This window comes from Strongylocentrotus purpuratus, unplaced genomic scaffold, assembly GCF_000002235.5.
Source record: "Strongylocentrotus purpuratus isolate Spur 01 unplaced genomic scaffold, Spur_5.0 spur5_scaffold_7, whole genome shotgun sequence".
NCBI classification, from domain to species: Eukaryota; Metazoa; Echinodermata; class Echinoidea; order Camarodonta; family Strongylocentrotidae; genus Strongylocentrotus; species Strongylocentrotus purpuratus.
Genome location: NW_022145613.1, coordinates 14,425,674 through 14,444,587, shown reverse-complemented (window position 1 = coordinate 14,444,587; position 18,914 = coordinate 14,425,674). Strand labels below are relative to the sequence as shown.

The 18,914-nt window shown below is 37.9% G+C and overlaps 1 protein-coding gene across 1 annotated transcript; it reads right to left on the bottom strand.

Annotated features, from left to right (window-relative positions):
• Positions 1-1,752: 1,752 nt before the first annotated feature.
• Positions 1,753-18,391, bottom strand: LOC115919802. Its single transcript, XM_030974051.1, has 10 exons — positions 18,064-18,391; positions 16,711-16,824; positions 15,042-15,380; positions 11,248-11,403; positions 8,853-8,972; positions 7,607-7,783; positions 5,897-6,052; positions 3,763-3,870; positions 2,358-2,681; positions 1,753-1,781 (listed from the first exon to the last, which is right to left on the bottom strand). The coding sequence occupies exons 1-10, from the start codon at positions 18,164-18,166 to the stop codon at positions 1,753-1,755; spliced, it is 1,626 nt and encodes a 541-aa protein (XP_030829911.1). The 5' UTR covers positions 18,167-18,391.
• Between the last annotated feature and the right edge of the window lie 523 nt (positions 18,392-18,914).

Here is an 18,914-nt window from a genome sequence, read left to right as displayed (position 1 = left end):
CACTTCTTTTTCGTCTTCCTCTTCTTCTTTCTTCCCTTCTTCACCTTCTCCTACTTCCTACTATCATTATTATATTAATTCATTTAATCTTTATTCTATTTTTCTTTTCTTCTCAAATTCACTTTCCGGCCTTGTACGTCTCTAGAATCTCGTACTATACTACTCTGTTTAAATACCTTTTAAATTCAGACCTACTATATTGTGTTGTTCAGTTCGGGAGCCTATTCACATCCAAACTATGCTTTTTATTTATGCTCCCCACATTTTACATTGTTTTTACCTTGCCTGTCTGATCTACATATTTCGAAATTGCGCACTTAGTTTCCGTACATTATACTTGATTTGAAATCTTTTATTTTTAAATATTTTTTTCTTGTGTGAAATCTACTCTTATAGTGTATACAAAAAAATTAAAAAAGAATTTAAACTGTTTTTTATGTAAAATGTGGAATAAATAAACTTCAATTAATCAACCAGCATTGGGTCATTGATTGTCCTCGGCATACTCGACATGCACAACAAACGACCCCCATCTTGGACCTGGTGTCCCCCATTGCCTACACACATTTCTGATCAGACACCATTCATAATGTGCATTGCAACACCTATTCACAACACACAATGGCCATAGGTTTTTCTGTAATGGTTGGCACACTTAAACTTCCTTTTCAAACTATTTTTTTAAGAGCCACCCCTAAATATCTGCATACACCACAACATTCAGTGAAAATGGTGTTTTTACATCAGAGCAAAATTTTACGATAAAAAGTGCTTCCCTTGGTCAATTTTGCCAATTTTCTCGGAGAAAGAACGCATTGTAGTCTTCGAAATGAATTGGATATATGCAATAGTATTGTTAAAGGCCACAAATGGCGCAATAGCAATATTGGAGCCAACACGGACAGACAGCGATTGGTTCAAGCTTGGTGGTCTCCAATTCCCTACGGTCTCCAATTCCATACACCTACCTTACGTCTTTGAACAGTGCTTCCATACAAATGAATTCATTCCCCAGTTTTGTAGAATTGCACCTCTATAGTTAGAATGCAAACTGCAAATATTATGCATTGTTAGGTAGGGCAAGCCATAATATTTGTCCTACCTATAACAATTATAATAACATTATAACATTCTGACTATTGAAATACAAATATTTTTAAGAATAAACGGGTGGATGAAATTATTTAAATCAAGGCACTTCACAAAGACGTATGCCTTAAATTCGGTTACAAAAATAGCTTATTTGGAGGGTTTGATTATGTGGTAAACAAGATTTGATGGTTATAACTATGAGTTTTGGAATGACCACAATGACAAAATAATCAATCAGTCTTGATAGAGTTAAACACAACATGCACTGCACGCAGAAATGGGTATATGGAGGCAAGTTGACTGGCATGCATCTTCAAAAGATATGATTGAAGACTTTTCATGATTGACTGTTCTTAGGTTAATTGATCTGAAGGAATAGTTTTCTCGTTTCAACAGTAAACCTAAAGGGGGAAAAGTCTTGTCATTATAACTATAAGGTTGAATACTGGTCATATGGTTACACGGTGAAAGAAACTGTCATAACATTTTGAACGGTCGATAACAAAGTAAATACAAAAATAAAAATGTGTTATGAGCTTTTAAATCTTTCAAAAGATGACTCGATCTTTCTGAAATCAAACACTGCGCAAATATAGAGGTAAATAGCACTGCACCCACCTGTATCACCCCAATTTGGTCCAGAGTTCAAACTATTCCTGGTCATACTGCACTCTCGCAAACAATGCCTCCTGTTCACCAAGCGTGAACACATACCACACAAAAATGATACCAAATGATTCGGGATAAAACACTCTTTCATAAGATGTATAATAATTTACTGTTCATAGAAGATTTTTTTAATAATTAGCAATTTTCTAGGAGTAAACTTTTTTTTGACTCACACGGTATAGCATGGGAAACTTTTAACTGGCCATAATTATGTCTTTTTCTTTCCCTCTTTTCCAACATTTCTGAATGCATTCATTTTATTTTATTTTATTCTGAATCACAGGTACCAATCTTACAATTTTATTTTATGGAGTAATTGGTCTTATTAGGTGATTTTAATTTGTATAGGTAGGCCTATTCAATTTTATTGGTAATATTTGTATATTACTGTTCCAAATTTATAACAAATGTGTTTTATCTGTATAATTATACAACATTTTTATCAATTGTATATATTGACATGTAATTTGAATTTCAATGTTATTTTAATTTATCTGGTAAATACACGTGCGATTCAGCATATGGTTGCAATTCATGTTTTTGTGTTTAATAAACTATTTTTCGTAATTGAATTTAATGTAATTGAGCGGACATACCTTGAAGATACAGGTCACATTGGGCAAACATACTCAATATAGTCTGTTTGGTATGCGAAATGTAAAGCTGAAACCAAATGGTCGGTAGGTTGAAGTACCCATACTCGCTGGACATGCCGTTTGACGCCGTCAGCAACGTGGACTTATCGGCAGAGGATTGAATGATGAACGTGTACCCCGATCCAGTGATCAAGGACATTTTGGATAGGAAGACCTCGATCCCACAACCCCGGTCGGGCACGTCCACTTTACAAGTGATGTTGTAGTCAAGATCAAGTTTTAACGACTGGCTTGGATTCAGAATCCATTTGATCACACCGACATCTGTCGCAAACCGTCATGCATAGAAAAGAAATAATCTAGTGTCAGATATTGACGAAAGAGAGAGCGAGTAATATATTGGAATAGGAGATAACAATCGAGGGCAACTCTTTGAAATGTGTCCTGTACATCGTACAGCAATCATCTATTCGTTTCATCCTAAAAAGAATATCTCTTTATAAGACCACTTACATTATCAAATGGTCACATCAACTTTTTTTTTTTTATGAAATAAATGGGGAGAAAGACATAGGTCGTACACGACACATTGCACGGAATTGACCAAAAGAGGATCAAAATAAATGATATCACAGCCAAATCATATGGTATCAGCATTGAATGGATTACACACAAATTAAGACTTGGATTTAGGAGACAAATATATTTCATACTGGTATCTCAGTAAAAACCATGCATGGAAATAAAAGTACCAGACAGTGTTGCGTCTGAGGAAAAATGGGTAAAAGGACATTCATTTATAGTACTGGGATTTAACAATGTAAAAAAGATTGAACTGTAAGACATTGCCACCAAAGCTAATCCCCAAACTACTTCCATCTGTATGTTTGGGGTACAATGTCATGGGTACTTACCCTAACAGAAGTAAAGTGTGCATTATTATCAAATACCCCCCCCCCCCTCATGCTCTTTAACCTCCAACCAGTTATTTTCTTTTCTTGTGTGAGGATGTCCGTGTGTGTTGATTAATAAGTATGGTGTCTTCCATCATTATTTCAGGGGTTTATTATTGGTCTCCTCTACCTATTATATGCTTGTATGAGGGAAAATGCCGGGGTTGGTGGGAGGGGGAGATTGGCGACATGCCCCCCCCCCCACCAATTTAGACATTAGGGGGCATAATATCAGACCCCCCCCCCCCTCCCCACACACACGCAAATGTTGGGATATGTTATATAATTATGGCTACACACTGTAGCAAATATGGAGTTTGAAATTCATAATGCATGTCGATCTTTTTTTTGGGGGGGGGGGGTGGGGGTGGGGGTCGGAAACCTTTCGGAGCACCAGTGTGTTCTCTATTTGTTTGACATGCGTGCAATCGTTGTAACAATTGGCTTCTCACCTTCAGCACAGCCTACACCTCCATACCCCGGTGGACAATCGCACAGATACCCACCGTAGAAGTCTTCACACACGCTGCCTGCTGCACACACACCAAGGCTACAGTTTGCTACAAATTACAAAAAAAAACGGAAACATGATATATTTTAGCGTTAAATTGATCACATATTGTTCTTCAAATTAGCAACAATAATACTTTTTTTTTACCATTACAATGATAGAATATGTCGCAAAGTCTTTTAAATGGCCACTTCTTATTTTGGTTAATGATTTTTAATTTCTCAATGTGTTGCCTAATTAAGGATTTTAAAACTTGCTTTCCTTTTTACAATTCCTAGCATCAAATTCATTATATAGTAATGTAGCAAAAATGGATGCAGTGTGGGCAGATTGTTGTCACACAAGGGTAAATGGTCAATGTGCAAATGACTAGCAGACTGCCATGTACAGAGCAAATAGTTTCCACCCTCTTGCATAATGTTTAACATGCAAGTGCTCAGACTAAAGGGCTCACTAGGTTGCGTCCATGAACTATATGAGCATGTTTCTTTTTGGCTAGAGGAAAACTTCGGCTACATTCTCATTTTTCTTATAACTTATTTTTCATAAATGGTGTTATATTCTCATGAACCTTTGTTTCAATATGTAATAACATGAAAATGACTGGAATTCATTGGCGGTGGAGAGAACTCAAAGATTGTTCACATTATACAATTAAGATTTTTATGTATTAACTAAGTACATAAACAACAGAAATATATTGTCATCTTAAAAATTGGTTTCTCTTTATCATAGTAAATGTCTGAATAGAGTATTCAAATGGCATTATTTTAAACCAGGAAAAAAGAGATTGACACTTGAAAGAGAGAAAGGGGTGAGTGTGTGAGAGGCGCAAAGTTTGTATTTCGGAGAAAAAGATAATAACAAAAAGAAAATATGTAGGAGAAGACAAGACAAACAAGAGAGAAAAGAATGTGTGGGTGGTTGTGTGTGCGTGCGTGTGTGTGTGTGCGTGAAAGAGACAGAGAGAGAAGAGAGAATAGAAATGGAAAGTATGTGAGAGAAGACAAGAAAGAAAAGTGAGAAGTGAATGTGTGTGTGTGTGTGTGCGCGCGCGCGCGCGCGCAAGTGCAAGAGAGGGAGATAGAGAGAGAGAGAGAGAGAGAGAGAGGAAGAATAGAAACAAGTATCTGAGAGAAAGACAGAAGAGTGAGAAAAGAGTGTGTGGGTGTGTATGTGTGCGCATGCAAGACAGATATAGATAGAAGAGAAAATGAAACGGAAAGTAAGTGAGAGAAGACAAGAAAGAAGAGTGAGAATGTGTGTGTGTGTGTGTGTGTGCGTGTAACAGTATGCGCGTTCAAGAGAGTGAGAGAGAGAAGTCGAGAGAAGAGAAACAGAAAGTATGTGAGAGCTAGACAAGACAAACAAGAGAAAAAAGAATGTGTGTGTGCGTGCGTGAATGAGACAGAGAGAGAAGAGAGAATAGAAAGAGAAAGTATGTGAGAGAAGACAAGAAAGAAAAGTGAGAAGTGAATGTGTGTGTGTGTGTGTGTGTGCGCGCGCGCGCGCGCGCAAGTGCAAGAGAGGGAGATAGAGAGAGAGAGAGAGAGAGAGAGGAAGAATAGAAACAAGTATCTGAGAGAAAGACAGAAGAGTGAGAAAAGAGTGTGTGGGTGTGTATGTGTGCGCATGCAAGACAGATATAGATAGAAGAGAAAATGAAACGGAAAGTAAGTGAGAGAAGACAAGAAAGAAGAGTGAGAATGTGTGTGTGTGTGTGTGTGTGTGTGTGCGTGTAACTGTATGCGCGTCCAAGAGAGTGAGAGAGAGAAGTCGAGAGAAGAGAAACAGAAAGTATGTGAGAGCTAGACAAGACAAACAAGAGAGAAAAGAATGTGTGGGTGGTTATGTGTGTGTGTGCGTGCGTGAATGAGACAGAGAGAGAAGAGAGAATAGAAAGAGAAAGTATGTGAGAGAAGACAAGACAAAAAGTGTGTATTGGTGTGTGGGTGCATATGTGTGTGAGTATGGGGATGGTGTAGTTAAAAAAAAACTATTGAGAAAAAAAGTATTGGTGTGTGTGTGTGTTTGTGTGTGTTTGAGAAAAAGAAGGCTTAGGTGTGATCACTCACCTGTCACACAGGACTCAGTTACCCGTAAAACGAATTGTGTATTTCCTCTTTCAACAGGGTGAAATAGCAACCAGAGGGTATGATTCAGAAAATGAAAATACTTGTTCACCACTGTATATGTGTATGATTGATAAAAGCCTGGCAATTTGAGGTTGTCTGTACAGAGAAAATAAAATATATATAAATAAAACATATACGTGGTTTTTTTTTCCCGCACAGCATCATCATTACTGTATTTAGACAATTCTATGGAAAATGTTCACATGGCACAAATCATAAAAATGACAGAAACTGCAGACAATGTTTGCTACATGATATAGGTGGTGTTAACCAAAAACACTTTTTAATTTGATTGGTATATCAATAGGTAATTACTCAAAAAAAGGCTTTAATTTGTCATCTTACCAGGACCCCATCTTTCGCCTGGGTATGGACTGGAAAATGTTGATTATTGCATTGCCAAAAGACATTTGAATTTAAAGCTTATCTGCCGTAGTTTACAGGAGGGATTAGACCGCTCTGCAAGGTCACTGGACAGGTGGTTATCTCATCAACTCAGCTCTCAGTTAACATAAGAAAAAGAGGATCATGGGGGACCAATGGTCACCGATTAGGCATTGTTTGTTATATAGAGGGCGCAAGTAGCTACCAGTAGCATGGGCATTTATCCAAGTCAAATTTAGATCATCTTCTTATAAAATGATTCCTACAATATCTAGCCAGAATCCATACCAACAATTTGGTATGAAATCATATTTACACTTCATGATCTATCAGAATATAACAGAAAAATGAGGGTAACCGGGCATTTTGAAAAGATATCATTGATTAAAATGGAACAATTTTAAAACCAATTGGTGACTCGGTAATGTCACTGTGACGTAGTGCAGAACAACTTTCCAATCCATTTCAACACATAAAATGACTTATATATCAATTTTTCTTCTTCAAAATTTAAGACACAGGATGGTCTTTTCTTTAGAGACGGCCTACAATATTATACTATCCATAATATATTTTGAGTAGTGCCCTAAGGGAGTAGGCGCTTAGAAAAAAAAAGAAATTAAAGATTATTTTGTTGTATTTGACACACAGGACTCGTCCATGACTACTTCGTAATCCACTGACCAATTTGCCAATGATTCACATAGATTTTAATGGTGATTTCTTATTTGAAATATTCACAACTCTCCTTTTATTGACCAGATTTATTTCAAGTTTTGTCCATTTTTTTCCTCTCATTTTCATACTGTCACATAAATGGACTCATTAGTAACGTTGGATTGTCCTTTAACGGTTTGATGCTCCGACAAATACTCCTGAAACAATTGGTCCAGGTTTTATTTAATCAAAAGGATAGGGTTGCAAATGGGGTTCTAGATTAGGCTAATGGTTAAGTTTAGTGTTTGGTCCAGGGATGAAGTTAAGAAATCAGTTAGTGTAGGCAAGATTCCATGTTAACATTTTATGTCTAGAGGGTCCGGATTTAGATTTCTAAATTCTTCACGCATGGGCCCTATGTAAAGATTTTGACATTCTGGGGGTCTAGAGACCTAGACCTCAGGTGCCCATGTGTCCCCGAGTGCCAGTCAGTTTCGAATCCTGGTGTAGGGCATTCATTGACCAGAGAGCAATTTTTACCGCAGCATATGAGTCGTACAACTAAAGATTTAGAATGATTCCTAAAAAAAGTGGTTCACGCATTCTTACCTTTGATGATAAATCTGCCTTGACGACCGATTTTAAAGTTTCTAAAATTGATTTCGATACCACATCCTGGAGTGACTTCTACTTTATAGGCTTGAGATTTATCTTCCAACCGGTCCGTACGGATCAGAATAGCCAGAGGGAAGGAGGCATTCCCCTCTATGTGGCGTACGTTTTCCTCTGACAAGAAAAAGTACTACATATCAACAAAATTCCACAATCAATATGAAATAAATAAACATACATTAAAACGTCCTATGTTATGAGCCACAAATGTGTTAACTCTACATAGAAAGTACATTAAAACCTACTCGTGCCAAAACTCGAGAGATAATAATCATAATATGCCATTCTTGTATGGCGCATTTACATCGTATAATTTAAGAAGGATACATGCATGGGCTCATCACATGATCAACCTACACCAGATTTGACGATGTGGGCATCTATCGTACAAAGCCTGACTGCTTCTGGATGACTGAGCAATGTTATCTCAATATCTCATGGTGCGCAGAACACATGAAAAAGTTTAATACGCATTTAAAACAATGCAGAGGCTACGACAACAGATGAATGCGCACAATTAACCCTTGCAAAATGCTTGGATAGGGACAAAATTTGCCCTTTCCGTCCGTGTTTCAAATGCACAACTTAATACAAAAATATAAGGATATAATACTAAAAATTAAGGTAATAAGTTTTATACGAATAATGAGATTAAATATTGACGGGCTCGTCATTCGTAGGACACAAGGGTATATATCGCACTTGCTTTGGCAATATGTCATTGTAGTGCCGGCTGTGCTTATTAGCTTGCGCGATATTCCAAGGTATCTCATTCACAGTCATTCAATATTCATGTAATATTGAATGGCTTTAAAGGTATTACAAAGTTTTGGTATGGGGTCATGAATTTGGTTCAAATTAACATATTGGAAGCATGTGCGTTCCTACAATATTCATTGATCGTTGTCGCGGTTGCCGAAATCGAGTCTAAAGTTATGAAATTATAAATAATAAACTCTTTGTGTTGTATAGCTCCCTCTCAAGGTCAAGATATTACTTTAGCTATGAAACAATGTTTCTAGACTAAAATCGAACGATTAGCCTATCCTGTTTGGAAATTATATATCACAACTACATATTCTGAGATTTTCATGGTCGCAGCGGGATACAAGGGTTATTTCTGATCGGCTAAAAACGCTTTATACAAATGAATATATATATATATATATATATAATGATTTACCATCGTTGCATCGGATTCCAGCAAAGCCGACTTGACACTGGCAGACATAACCACCACCCTGCATGTTAGTACACAGGCTGCCATGCGCACAGGTATCTGGGCTACAATTTGCCATCTTCCCTGCATTTTGAATGACAGTTATATAACACATTTAATGAAGAAAAAGGGAGTTATGAAGACTTTAGTCATTAAGAATCTATCCACAGGAATACCTGCGAATAGGTAATTTTATCAATATTAACACACTTTTGAATCCTTCGAATATATAAATACATGTACATGTATTATTGCAATGTAACATTAGGGATAAGCCACAGAAGGACCTGTATAGCATAAAGCTTTATTAACATTAATCGTACAATAATTTTATTATAGGTTTTCCCGCCCAACTTCGTAAAGTTAGCATCCGAATTAACGTTACGTTCATTCAAGTTCGTGCAAAATTGAATGACTATTACCCCATTCACAGTGGCCTCAAACACCGCGACAGCAGCGGGACTGTCCCGCTGCTGTCGCGGTGTTGTCTTCAGTGTGAAGGCTCGGACCCGTTATAAACTATCGCGGGATAACACCGCCTCGCGATAACGCCGCGACAAACTATCGCTAGGTTCGCCTAGCTACAGCAGCGGGACAGTCCCGCTGCTGTCGCGGTGTTTACTCAGTGTGAAGGCTCTCCGCTATAACACCGCGACAAACACGTGTGATTTGTTTACTTCTATCACTGACCTCTTTTCTCCAGCAATGGGGAACATAAAGTGAAATAGAAATAAAGTAACCAGTGGATTCAAATTGATTTTATTATTATGTAGATATTATAATTATCCAAATAAAAATATTTCACACTTCAAAAAATTAAAATATTCTGACTGGAAGCAATAAAAATGCTAGTTTTTTAAAAAGTAATGTGATCGAAAAGTATAGATAGATCCATAGCTAAATCGAGCTAGCTACATGAGGAAGAGTGTGTAAAGTACAGCTAGCGCGCGCAATTTCAAGCAATCGAAAACCCCGCGCTGAAGTATTTCCGGTCATATCGGGGTCACTCGCGGGTCACTCGCGGGTCATGAGCCATGCATACACGTGTTTGTTACGGAGGTAATAAAAATCACCCGCTGCAGCGTGAATGGGTACATGATATTTATCCCGCTGCTGCAGCGGGATAACTTTTCTACTGTGAATGCATTTGTAGCGGTGTTATGGCGGTGTCGCCGCTCCGCTACAACGCCGCTACAAATTTCAAAACCACTGTGAATGGGGTATAAGTGGATCAACATTCAAAAAGCTAATTGCGTCATTCAGTTTCATTTAGAAACATGCGATTTCATACTCTTGTCAGTGAGACGTGCAAAACGAGCATTCAATTTAGAAAATCGTGCAAAGAACATTCAAATATGCGCCGGACAGACGGTGGTATGTATTCCTGCATTCAATTTCGTGATTAGGCATATTATGTGACATTTGTGCATTACTTTTCATTTGATGAATTTGTCACTAAGTCTTAATATACTTCTGTTTGAATAATTATATGCAAAGTTTTCTTGGATGAATGACATGCGTATTCGTTAGTAGATGTCTGTCTTGCAGGTAAGGGTCCCCAGAGAAAGTGCACAATTTGTGACTTCTCTTCTAAGCACAAGCTATATATAAACAGATCTTGGACAGAGGTAGAGTTCAGCTTAATAGACATGGACATGATGGAAACAAAATACAATGATGAAAAAAGAAAAGATGCTAAGTGAAAAGAAAGGAAGATCATCTACTCAATCAAGATTGATCAAAACAAACCATTTAAAAAATAACCTCTAAGACCTCTGAAATGAAAAATATAAAGGTATGAATAAAAAGATGTGTCAACAGAAATAAATAATGTCTAAAGAAAGAGAAACATAAAATGCAATATAAATATATCAGACAAATAAGAAGATTGTATAATGGGAAATCATGTCAGAAAAGATCATAGAGAAAAAGAATAAACAAATGAACATGAACTACTGAATATCCGAATAAACATCGAGTCTCATACTATATATTAATTAAAAATAAATGTTAAATAGCAATTAGTTAGTAACTTTTCTCTGTGTTACGGGGGCCCAGGTGTTAGTACGATTCACTGGATAAAACAAGAGAGAGAAATCTGGTTTTGCAGCTCACTGAGTACATTGACCTATCACACCATCTTTTGGACACACATGACATTACACAAACGTACCTTCATTGCATTGTGATGTCATAGTCACATGACAAATGCTCCTTGGTTTAAAATCCTCATACGTCCCCATCAGCAATGCGGGGCGATCGAAGAAGAGGTATTTGTCAGATCCACCTTCGTATAAAACAGTTGACAGAAGCACATCATCTGCGAAATCGTTACGGAAGAATACATCGAAAAACGTACATTGTGATGCCGTAGCTGTATCTATGATACCTATGCCGCAGCCGGGCTCGGTCTGTATGAAAGTCATGGTTCCAACGCTGGTAGCCGTGGTTGGGCCAGGGAAAGGAATCACTACCAGCTCGCTGCTGTTAACAAAGTTGTTCTGTACTCCAAATTCTGAAGGAGAGAGTTGGAAAAAGTGAATACTTAGGTATTCTATTTACAGTTAAAACATATATTTGTGTACGATTCAAGAAGTCACCACCCAAAAAGAGATTGCTTATGTAGTGCCACCATTCCAAACCAACTTCAACTTTTCACTATCAGTATCAATCTATGTAATATTTCTGATATGTGTTTTCTTTATTCCTCGATCTATTATTACGAATTGCTATAAGTTATACCTACCTTGCCTAGTTTCGATGTATTAAGCATACGCATAAGCTGACATCTAGTTCTAGCATAAAATCAATTAGATATTCTGTAATAATTTTATTGCAGTCACCGCATACCCTTCATGTAAAGTGAACCATGTAAATTATTTCTACCTGATTTTATTTCTGTTTGAAATCCAACGTTTTGGTTGCAATATGTGCTGGGTAGGGTGATAATATACATAAACAATGTTGACCTTTCCGATACCATATCGGTAATGGCTCCCAAAATATTATACGAAGTAACTAATCTCCTTTGCGATGCATTCTACTACCGATATCTTTAATCAGCGATCAAATGTGTTTCAGATACTGCCCTTATGACTTCATGTGGACAGACAAATATATAGAAGCATGTACAGGTATAACCAGTTCTATTTATGAAATGTTTAAGGTTTTTTTTTACTCAACATTACTGTAATATTCGTAATTCACTGCATCATTCGTGAATTTCATAGTCTTTTTCAATAAGATTTCGCAATCCACAATATACAGTATGTTTGTATAGAGTTTAATAATAATTGATGAATGAAAAGGGCAAGTATTTGATTACTTTGATGGAAATGAAATGAAAGTAAGGTCCAACATTTAATTGCTTCATCTATCGTCAAAGAAGAGTAAGACCTGGTATTGCAATTGGGTTGTATGAATAAGGTTTATGGTCAGGTTTCTAGTTTAGAATAATAATAGGTCCAGGGCTGAACTTGGGAAGTTGGTAGGTCTTAAATAGTTACTGTGAAGCAATGTCACTTGGGCATATTTTTGCCATTAGGACGGGAATTTATGTAAAGGCTAAATTGATCACATTTTCCTCTCAAAATTGGCAACAATTATACTTTTCTTTTATTGCTACATTGTTCTCGTACACGTGTTTCTGAAAGCAATCTGCTGGGTTATGAGCTACATTGAAAATTCAAAAATTGCCCAAAACCTCACAGTTTGTGGCCAATTAAGGATTTCAAGGCTTATTTGCCTTTCAAGAATAAGGGGAAGTCCATTCTGCTAATCAGTTGGTTCTAAAAGAAATCAAAAAATTATAGTAACATATTACTACAGGTAATGCAAAATGCATTTAAATAAGAAAGATACAAGTCTTTGAAGCTTTAATCGATGAAACACAAATTGGCAAGTCTGTAGCAGGTCCTCCCCCATTTGGTCTGTAATAAAAATTCCTTTAAAAAGTCTGGCCTCTTAGTCACTGATGAAGGAAAAGATTTGTTTCATTTAGGGATTGAATGAAAATTCATTTGCAAAGATTACAGGGGGCATGCATAATTGACAAAAAAATATTTTTAGACAAAATATAAATTATTAAGATGCTCAAAAGGTAGGTCACAGGGCTGCCAGCTTGCGTTTATTTGTTTACAACTTGAATCATTCATAACTTTTCTATTTCTAGTCAGATTTTGCTACAACTTTAACTGACCTGTTACTCCCCATTTTCTGCTTGTATTAAAATTCAAATTAATATCAGAATGGACTTCCCCTGACGTTTTATATAATTATGTATACTTTTCTTTTCTCACCGTCTTTACAATCTACACCTCGGAAACCCGGCAAACAACTACACACATAGCCAACATGTATATCAAGTGATTGACAATCATTCGATGGACACTCTGCTTGCTCGCATGGATCTGGAGAGAATGCTGTAAAAAAATATATACAAAAACACAAAGGTCATTCTTCGACCTATACAGTGCGACCCAGAAAAAAAAAACGAAACCGAGAACTAACGCGTATATATATATAGACCGAAGACTTCATGCATGGCTGATTGTCAACGAAACGTAATTACGTCTGCTTGTTGCTACGGCAGGAACCAGTGAAAACGAATTCGTTTGATAAAATTATGGAAATGCAAGCACTACTTTAAACAAACAGAAATTTGTCATTTCTTACTCATTTTTCCTGATTGAGGTGTCATATGAAAGGGCATGACTCAACTTTCTAGAAAAGTGATTTTCTCTTTGAAATTCAGATACCGTCGGCCAAATGACTTTTTGGTTTTCTCTCTTCAAATTCATTTTAATCACTCATGCGTGAAATATGCATCATTATGAGTTGCATCAAATCAAAGAGGAGGATCTAAGCCTTACAAATATGTGTCATTTAACAATTATAATTAAGATTAAGTTTTGATAAAACAGCAATATAGTTCTCGGTTTCGTTTTTGCTGGGTCGCACTGTAGTTCATTCATAATGATAAAAGTCACATTTTTAGATTGCTTAATACTACATTTCTAAGTGCTTTCACTTTGTGATTATCTTTAACCCCGATCATTGGATTTAATTGCTGAACCGCACATGAGAGAGCGCAAGCTCCACTCCCTTGGGAGTAATCTGGCCAGGTGCCATTTTACAAGCGCACACATGCCAATCCAACCATATTAATGCTCGCATCCTGGGCGAAGAGTGGCAAATGTTGATTAATATCTTGAAGAAGGACATTGGTGCCGCGCTTGGGCTCGAACCCTAAACCATGTGATCCACAGTCTGGCGTAGTATCCACCAGACCATAGTTGATAGTTGACAGGGGTGGTTATTTTACCTGACAGCTAAGAAAGCAATAAATGCTTTATGACGCCATGATGTGGTAAAACTGCCACAAAACATAATAACATCAGGGCAAGTCTAATCTATATTGTCTGATGCGTTACCCATCACATCTCAAAGAAATGTTCATTTCTACTTCGCCCTATCTCTATTTCCTTCTTTTTTTCACCGCATAGGGACTTTCGTTGTGTTAGTGATATGCGCTATACAAATAACGTTCATTATTAGTATAATTATTATTATTATTATTATTATCTCATTTGATGACTGTATTGAGTTTTGATCAGACCAAATCAAGTATCAAGTAAAATAATGATAATCACTGTAGTTATAAGGTGACTTTTCTAAAGGGTGCAAGGCGCTGTCCCTTAGTCTAAGGACAAATTAAGAATCGCAGAGGTATATAAATTTATATTTTGTAGAAGTCGAGTAAATAACTATTTCACAGAAATACAGGAAGTTTGTTCCATTGGCGTGGGGCAATAGATTGAAAGGATTTAAAGTCAGCCTTTTTTCATGATTTGGAAATGAGAAAGGAAAGAGCTGATGCAGATCGAAGATAATATGGTGTTTTATTGAGTGAGGAAATGTATAGAGGAAGGATGTTTGACAAATATTTAAAAAAAATATGAACAGGTATCCATCATATCCATGCACACTTAGGCCTGGGGTCGTTGTATCGAAATTTGCAATTCTCTCTTCAGATCAAAGTCAGTAGTGATGTACGAAGCTGATATAGTGAATATACACAATGTAGAATACAGGCATTAAACCCTACACATTCAGAGCCAATTATTCTTTGCTGATCGATCCACTTTCGCGTACCTTGAGAGGGCTGTATGCTTATCTCCAGAACTGTGGCCCCGGAGGTGGTGCAAATATGCTCAGAACACATCAGCCTTATAGAAGAATGCTGGACAAAAACAAAGGGAAGGCCGCTTGATCTACTAATGATGAGACCAAACAGGTTGCGCTCGGTATTGAGAATCAGTCGCTGTAGGTAACTCGACTCTTCCTGGATTTTAGCCACCCCAATAGCATGGTTCTCCTTGCCCTGGATGTACCAAGACATCTGAGGATACGGGTATGAGGAGCGAAGGTACTGCATCGGGTCCAAAACAATTGGACTGTTCATTTCCAGATCTATGTGATGCACATGGTTTCCTGGCATTGAAATAAAAGCAAAATGTAACAGTCAATCAAGCACCATGTTTATCTCACTTACAATCTGCTAAATAAAGATGGTAGTTGGATTTATAACGGGAGCCATTGGGTGCACCTGTTCATCGGACGGAGCCCGAATTTTCGACCAATTTTCACCGGGCACTTCCCGGGAGGTGCACGGTGAAAATTGGTTGAGTGACAATGCAAGGTGAAAATTGGGCGAGTGACAATGCAAGGTGAAAATTGGGTGAGTGACAATGCAAGGTGCCCGTAGGGTGCCGGCCGGTTAGCTTACGGCCTCCGTCCGATGAACAGGTGCACCCCATGGCTTCCGGGGTCGTCAATTAAGCCGCCAGACTGGGCGCCGTGCGGTGCACTGAATCATGTCCTCTGATATCCCCACCTCCTGTGTTTATGCTGTGTCGGACATTGAGAACTGACAAAAAAAACGTGAGGGGCCGTCTGGGAAAAGTGCGGAGCCCGCACGGGACTGTACGGGGCCCTATGGGCCCTTCCAGGCCTTTCTACGGCCGAACGGTCGGATCAAACGCCAGGAGAATTGGGAACAGCCAACTAAGCACCACGGCGCCCGTACGGCCGGTGAAAAATGTTCCGACGCCCGTAACAGTACGGGAGCCGGCCGGGCACCTGCCGATGCTTCCCAAAATGTCTGTTTTTATTCGGCGTACGGGCCCCGGAGTGTATTTGTGAAAGCCCTATAAGCAGTTTGGAACACATTCACTTCATTCACCTTGGTGGAGACTGTCAAATGTGGATTAATGTCTTGCCAAAGGGCTTAAGTTCCCTGGCAGGGCATTGAATCCTGTACCATTGGTCAAAGTACTTGGACTTTATACTTACCAAATTCTATGATATTAACTACTTCTAATATTTAAAATCTCGAAAACAATTATAATCTTCAATCACCAGCACATTTCCCATATACTCATTCAAATAAGCTTTACAATTATATGTTTGACCAAATAAGTGAGTTTGAGAATTGGCTAATTCTGGGTAGTTTATTCCAAAATTTGGGGGCACAGTTATGAATTCTCTGTCACCGAAGGTGTGGGCAGCATCTCGGGAGATGATTGTTCAGCATGTTACCTTGAGAAGAGAGGAGGAAGTACCGGGGTGCACATGGTTGGGACTTTGGTTATGCAGATAGAGGAGCAAGACCAGTGATGCATTTGAAGGTGAGAAGAAGTATTTTGTAGTTTAGCCGGAACCTGATGGGTAGCCATTTCGATTGGGTTGCAGAACCACATTTTTAAAAAACATGTTCGCTGAGATAGGGCTTAAGTAATATCATCGATGTCTCGATCCTTACCTACTGAGCAATTGGTCCCTGTAAATCCTGGAAAACATTCACAGACGAAGCCATAATGTTTATCCTCGCAGGTGCTACCTGCACTGCATGGCGAGTCATCGCATGAAAGAACAACTAGCAAACATAAGACAAGATAATAATTGTTTGAAAAATTAATGATTATTTTGCGTCTAATTTTAAAACTAGATGTATCTTCGACTGCGCGCAGTTGAAAATGATGCCTCTGCCATATAATGATTTTACGAACCAAAACAGAAGCATTATTTAAAATTCAAGGTTGATTGTAATCCATTGACAGGTTCTCAGAATATCGTGAATACAAGCTATATTTCTTATATACATATATGATCATTTGATCTTTGACCTCATGACCCTAAACTAATCAGTTCTTGGCTCTGTAGGATACAAAAATGTCCTGAGTTTGATAGTAATCCATCGGTCGGTTCTATAATGATAATTCGTTCACGAGCTATTTGTGCATACAATGAGCCCCATGACCTTTAAACTCATTACCCTAAACTAGGCCTAATCAGTTCATTGGCTCTGCCAGATACATACATGTCTTGAGTTGAATGGTGATCTGTCCATCGGTTCTAATGCGATCACGAGCTGTTTTTGCAAACATAATGAGTCCCATGACCTTTGACCTCATGACCCCAAAATCTAATCAATTCATTGGCTCTGCAAGATACATACATGTCTTGATTTTGATGGTAATCAGCCCGTCAGATCTAATGATAAGCGATCACTGAGCTATTTTTGCATACATGAGCCCCATGACCTTTGATCTTTGACCTCATGATCCCCAAATCTCATCATTCCATTGGCTCAGCAAGATACATACATGACCCAAGTTTGGCGGTAATCCATCAATCGGTTTATGAGATAACGCGATCACGAGAACGGGACGTACAGAAGGACAGACAGACAACCCGAAAACGTAATGCCTCTGGCTACTAAGTTGCGGAAGCATATAAATACTGTCTATAGATTAAGGAACTATAATATTAGAAATATGACACAGTATATTTTTGATAAAAGGTATGTTTACCCCAAAGATACCAAATCATTTGTATACACATATACAGTATATCAATTTTTTTTTGTTTTTTGTTTTTTGTTGCTGGTTTGTGTTTACATTTGTAAATTGTTATTGAAAATTGTTACTGAACAGATCAACATTATTGATGAAAAGTTTACCCCGCCTAAATATTGTTCATAACTACCTAATCAAATAGCAGAACGAATAAAGGATTGAATGGACAAATAAACAAAGAAACACACAAACATACAAAGACAAAATAAAGGCAAGTTGAAATTACAAGATTTTCTTTCTTTCTTTTTCATAATTACCTTCATCACACCGGGTCTCCACTTGGATCTCAAAATGAGCAGAGGCTTTCGGGGGGTCGTCATAGGTAACTTGAATCACAAAATCTGGCATGGCAACGAACATGTACACTGTGTCCACGTAAAAATTGTTAAAGTCAGCAAATGTTGTATCGATGTTAGAACCCCCGAAGAACCGAATACGAAGACGATTAATAAGTCCTGTGCCGTGATGATTTGTAGAGACACCTATGGCACAATCCAGTGTGCCATGGATTCGCCAAATATTTCTAACAGTAGCCCAACTTTCTGTCTCAAAATACTGTAATTGCCAGTTCGCTTCTTCAGACAAGTAAACATGTGTCACATATGTGTCTGAAATTAACAGAAAAAAATAATCGATTCTGTAGCTTGAAATGTTTACATAATAATAATAATAATCTTTTTAAGTCCACTCCAAACCGAAAATGGAAATTCTTTTTGCCTAATTATTGATCGTGAGCCCGGCAGCCACTGAGCAGCGCCAGATCGACGTTACTCTATCCCTTATTTGAACGCCAAACAAGGTAGCAGCAACTCCCGTCTTTTAACGTCTTTTTGGTATGACGCGGCCGGGGTTCGAACCCATGACCTCCCGGTTATGAGGCGGACGCTCTACTGACTGAGCCAACACACTGGTGTGTTTCAAAAATTGTGATCTGACACAAGATGATGGAACAGCTTGATAAATACTGTAACCTGTAAAAGCAATTCAATTGTACAGTCTATCACAACTGCTGCAACTTGAAATAGTCGAGTTTATACAGGGTTTGACCCAAAACATTGCAACAACATTTTTTTAGATGGTTTCTTGTAGTACGTGTTTGACATCAGGA

What these genes read in the sequence shown, in the direction of transcription:
- LOC115919802 (XM_030974051.1), bottom strand. Translation starts at nt 18,166, where the DNA reads ATGTTCGTTGCCATGCCAGATTTTGTGATTCAAGTTACCTATGACGAC. An exon ending in TGGAATCCGATGCAACGATG is followed by an intron (nt 7,784 to 8,852) that starts GTAAATCATTAT and finishes TTTTCTTGTCAG; the next exon opens with AGGAAAACGTACGCCACATA. An exon ending in ATGTGACCTGTATCTTCAAG is followed by an intron (nt 1,782 to 2,357) that starts GTATGTCCGCTC and finishes CTTGGTGAACAG; the next exon opens with GAGGCATTGTTTGCGAGAGT.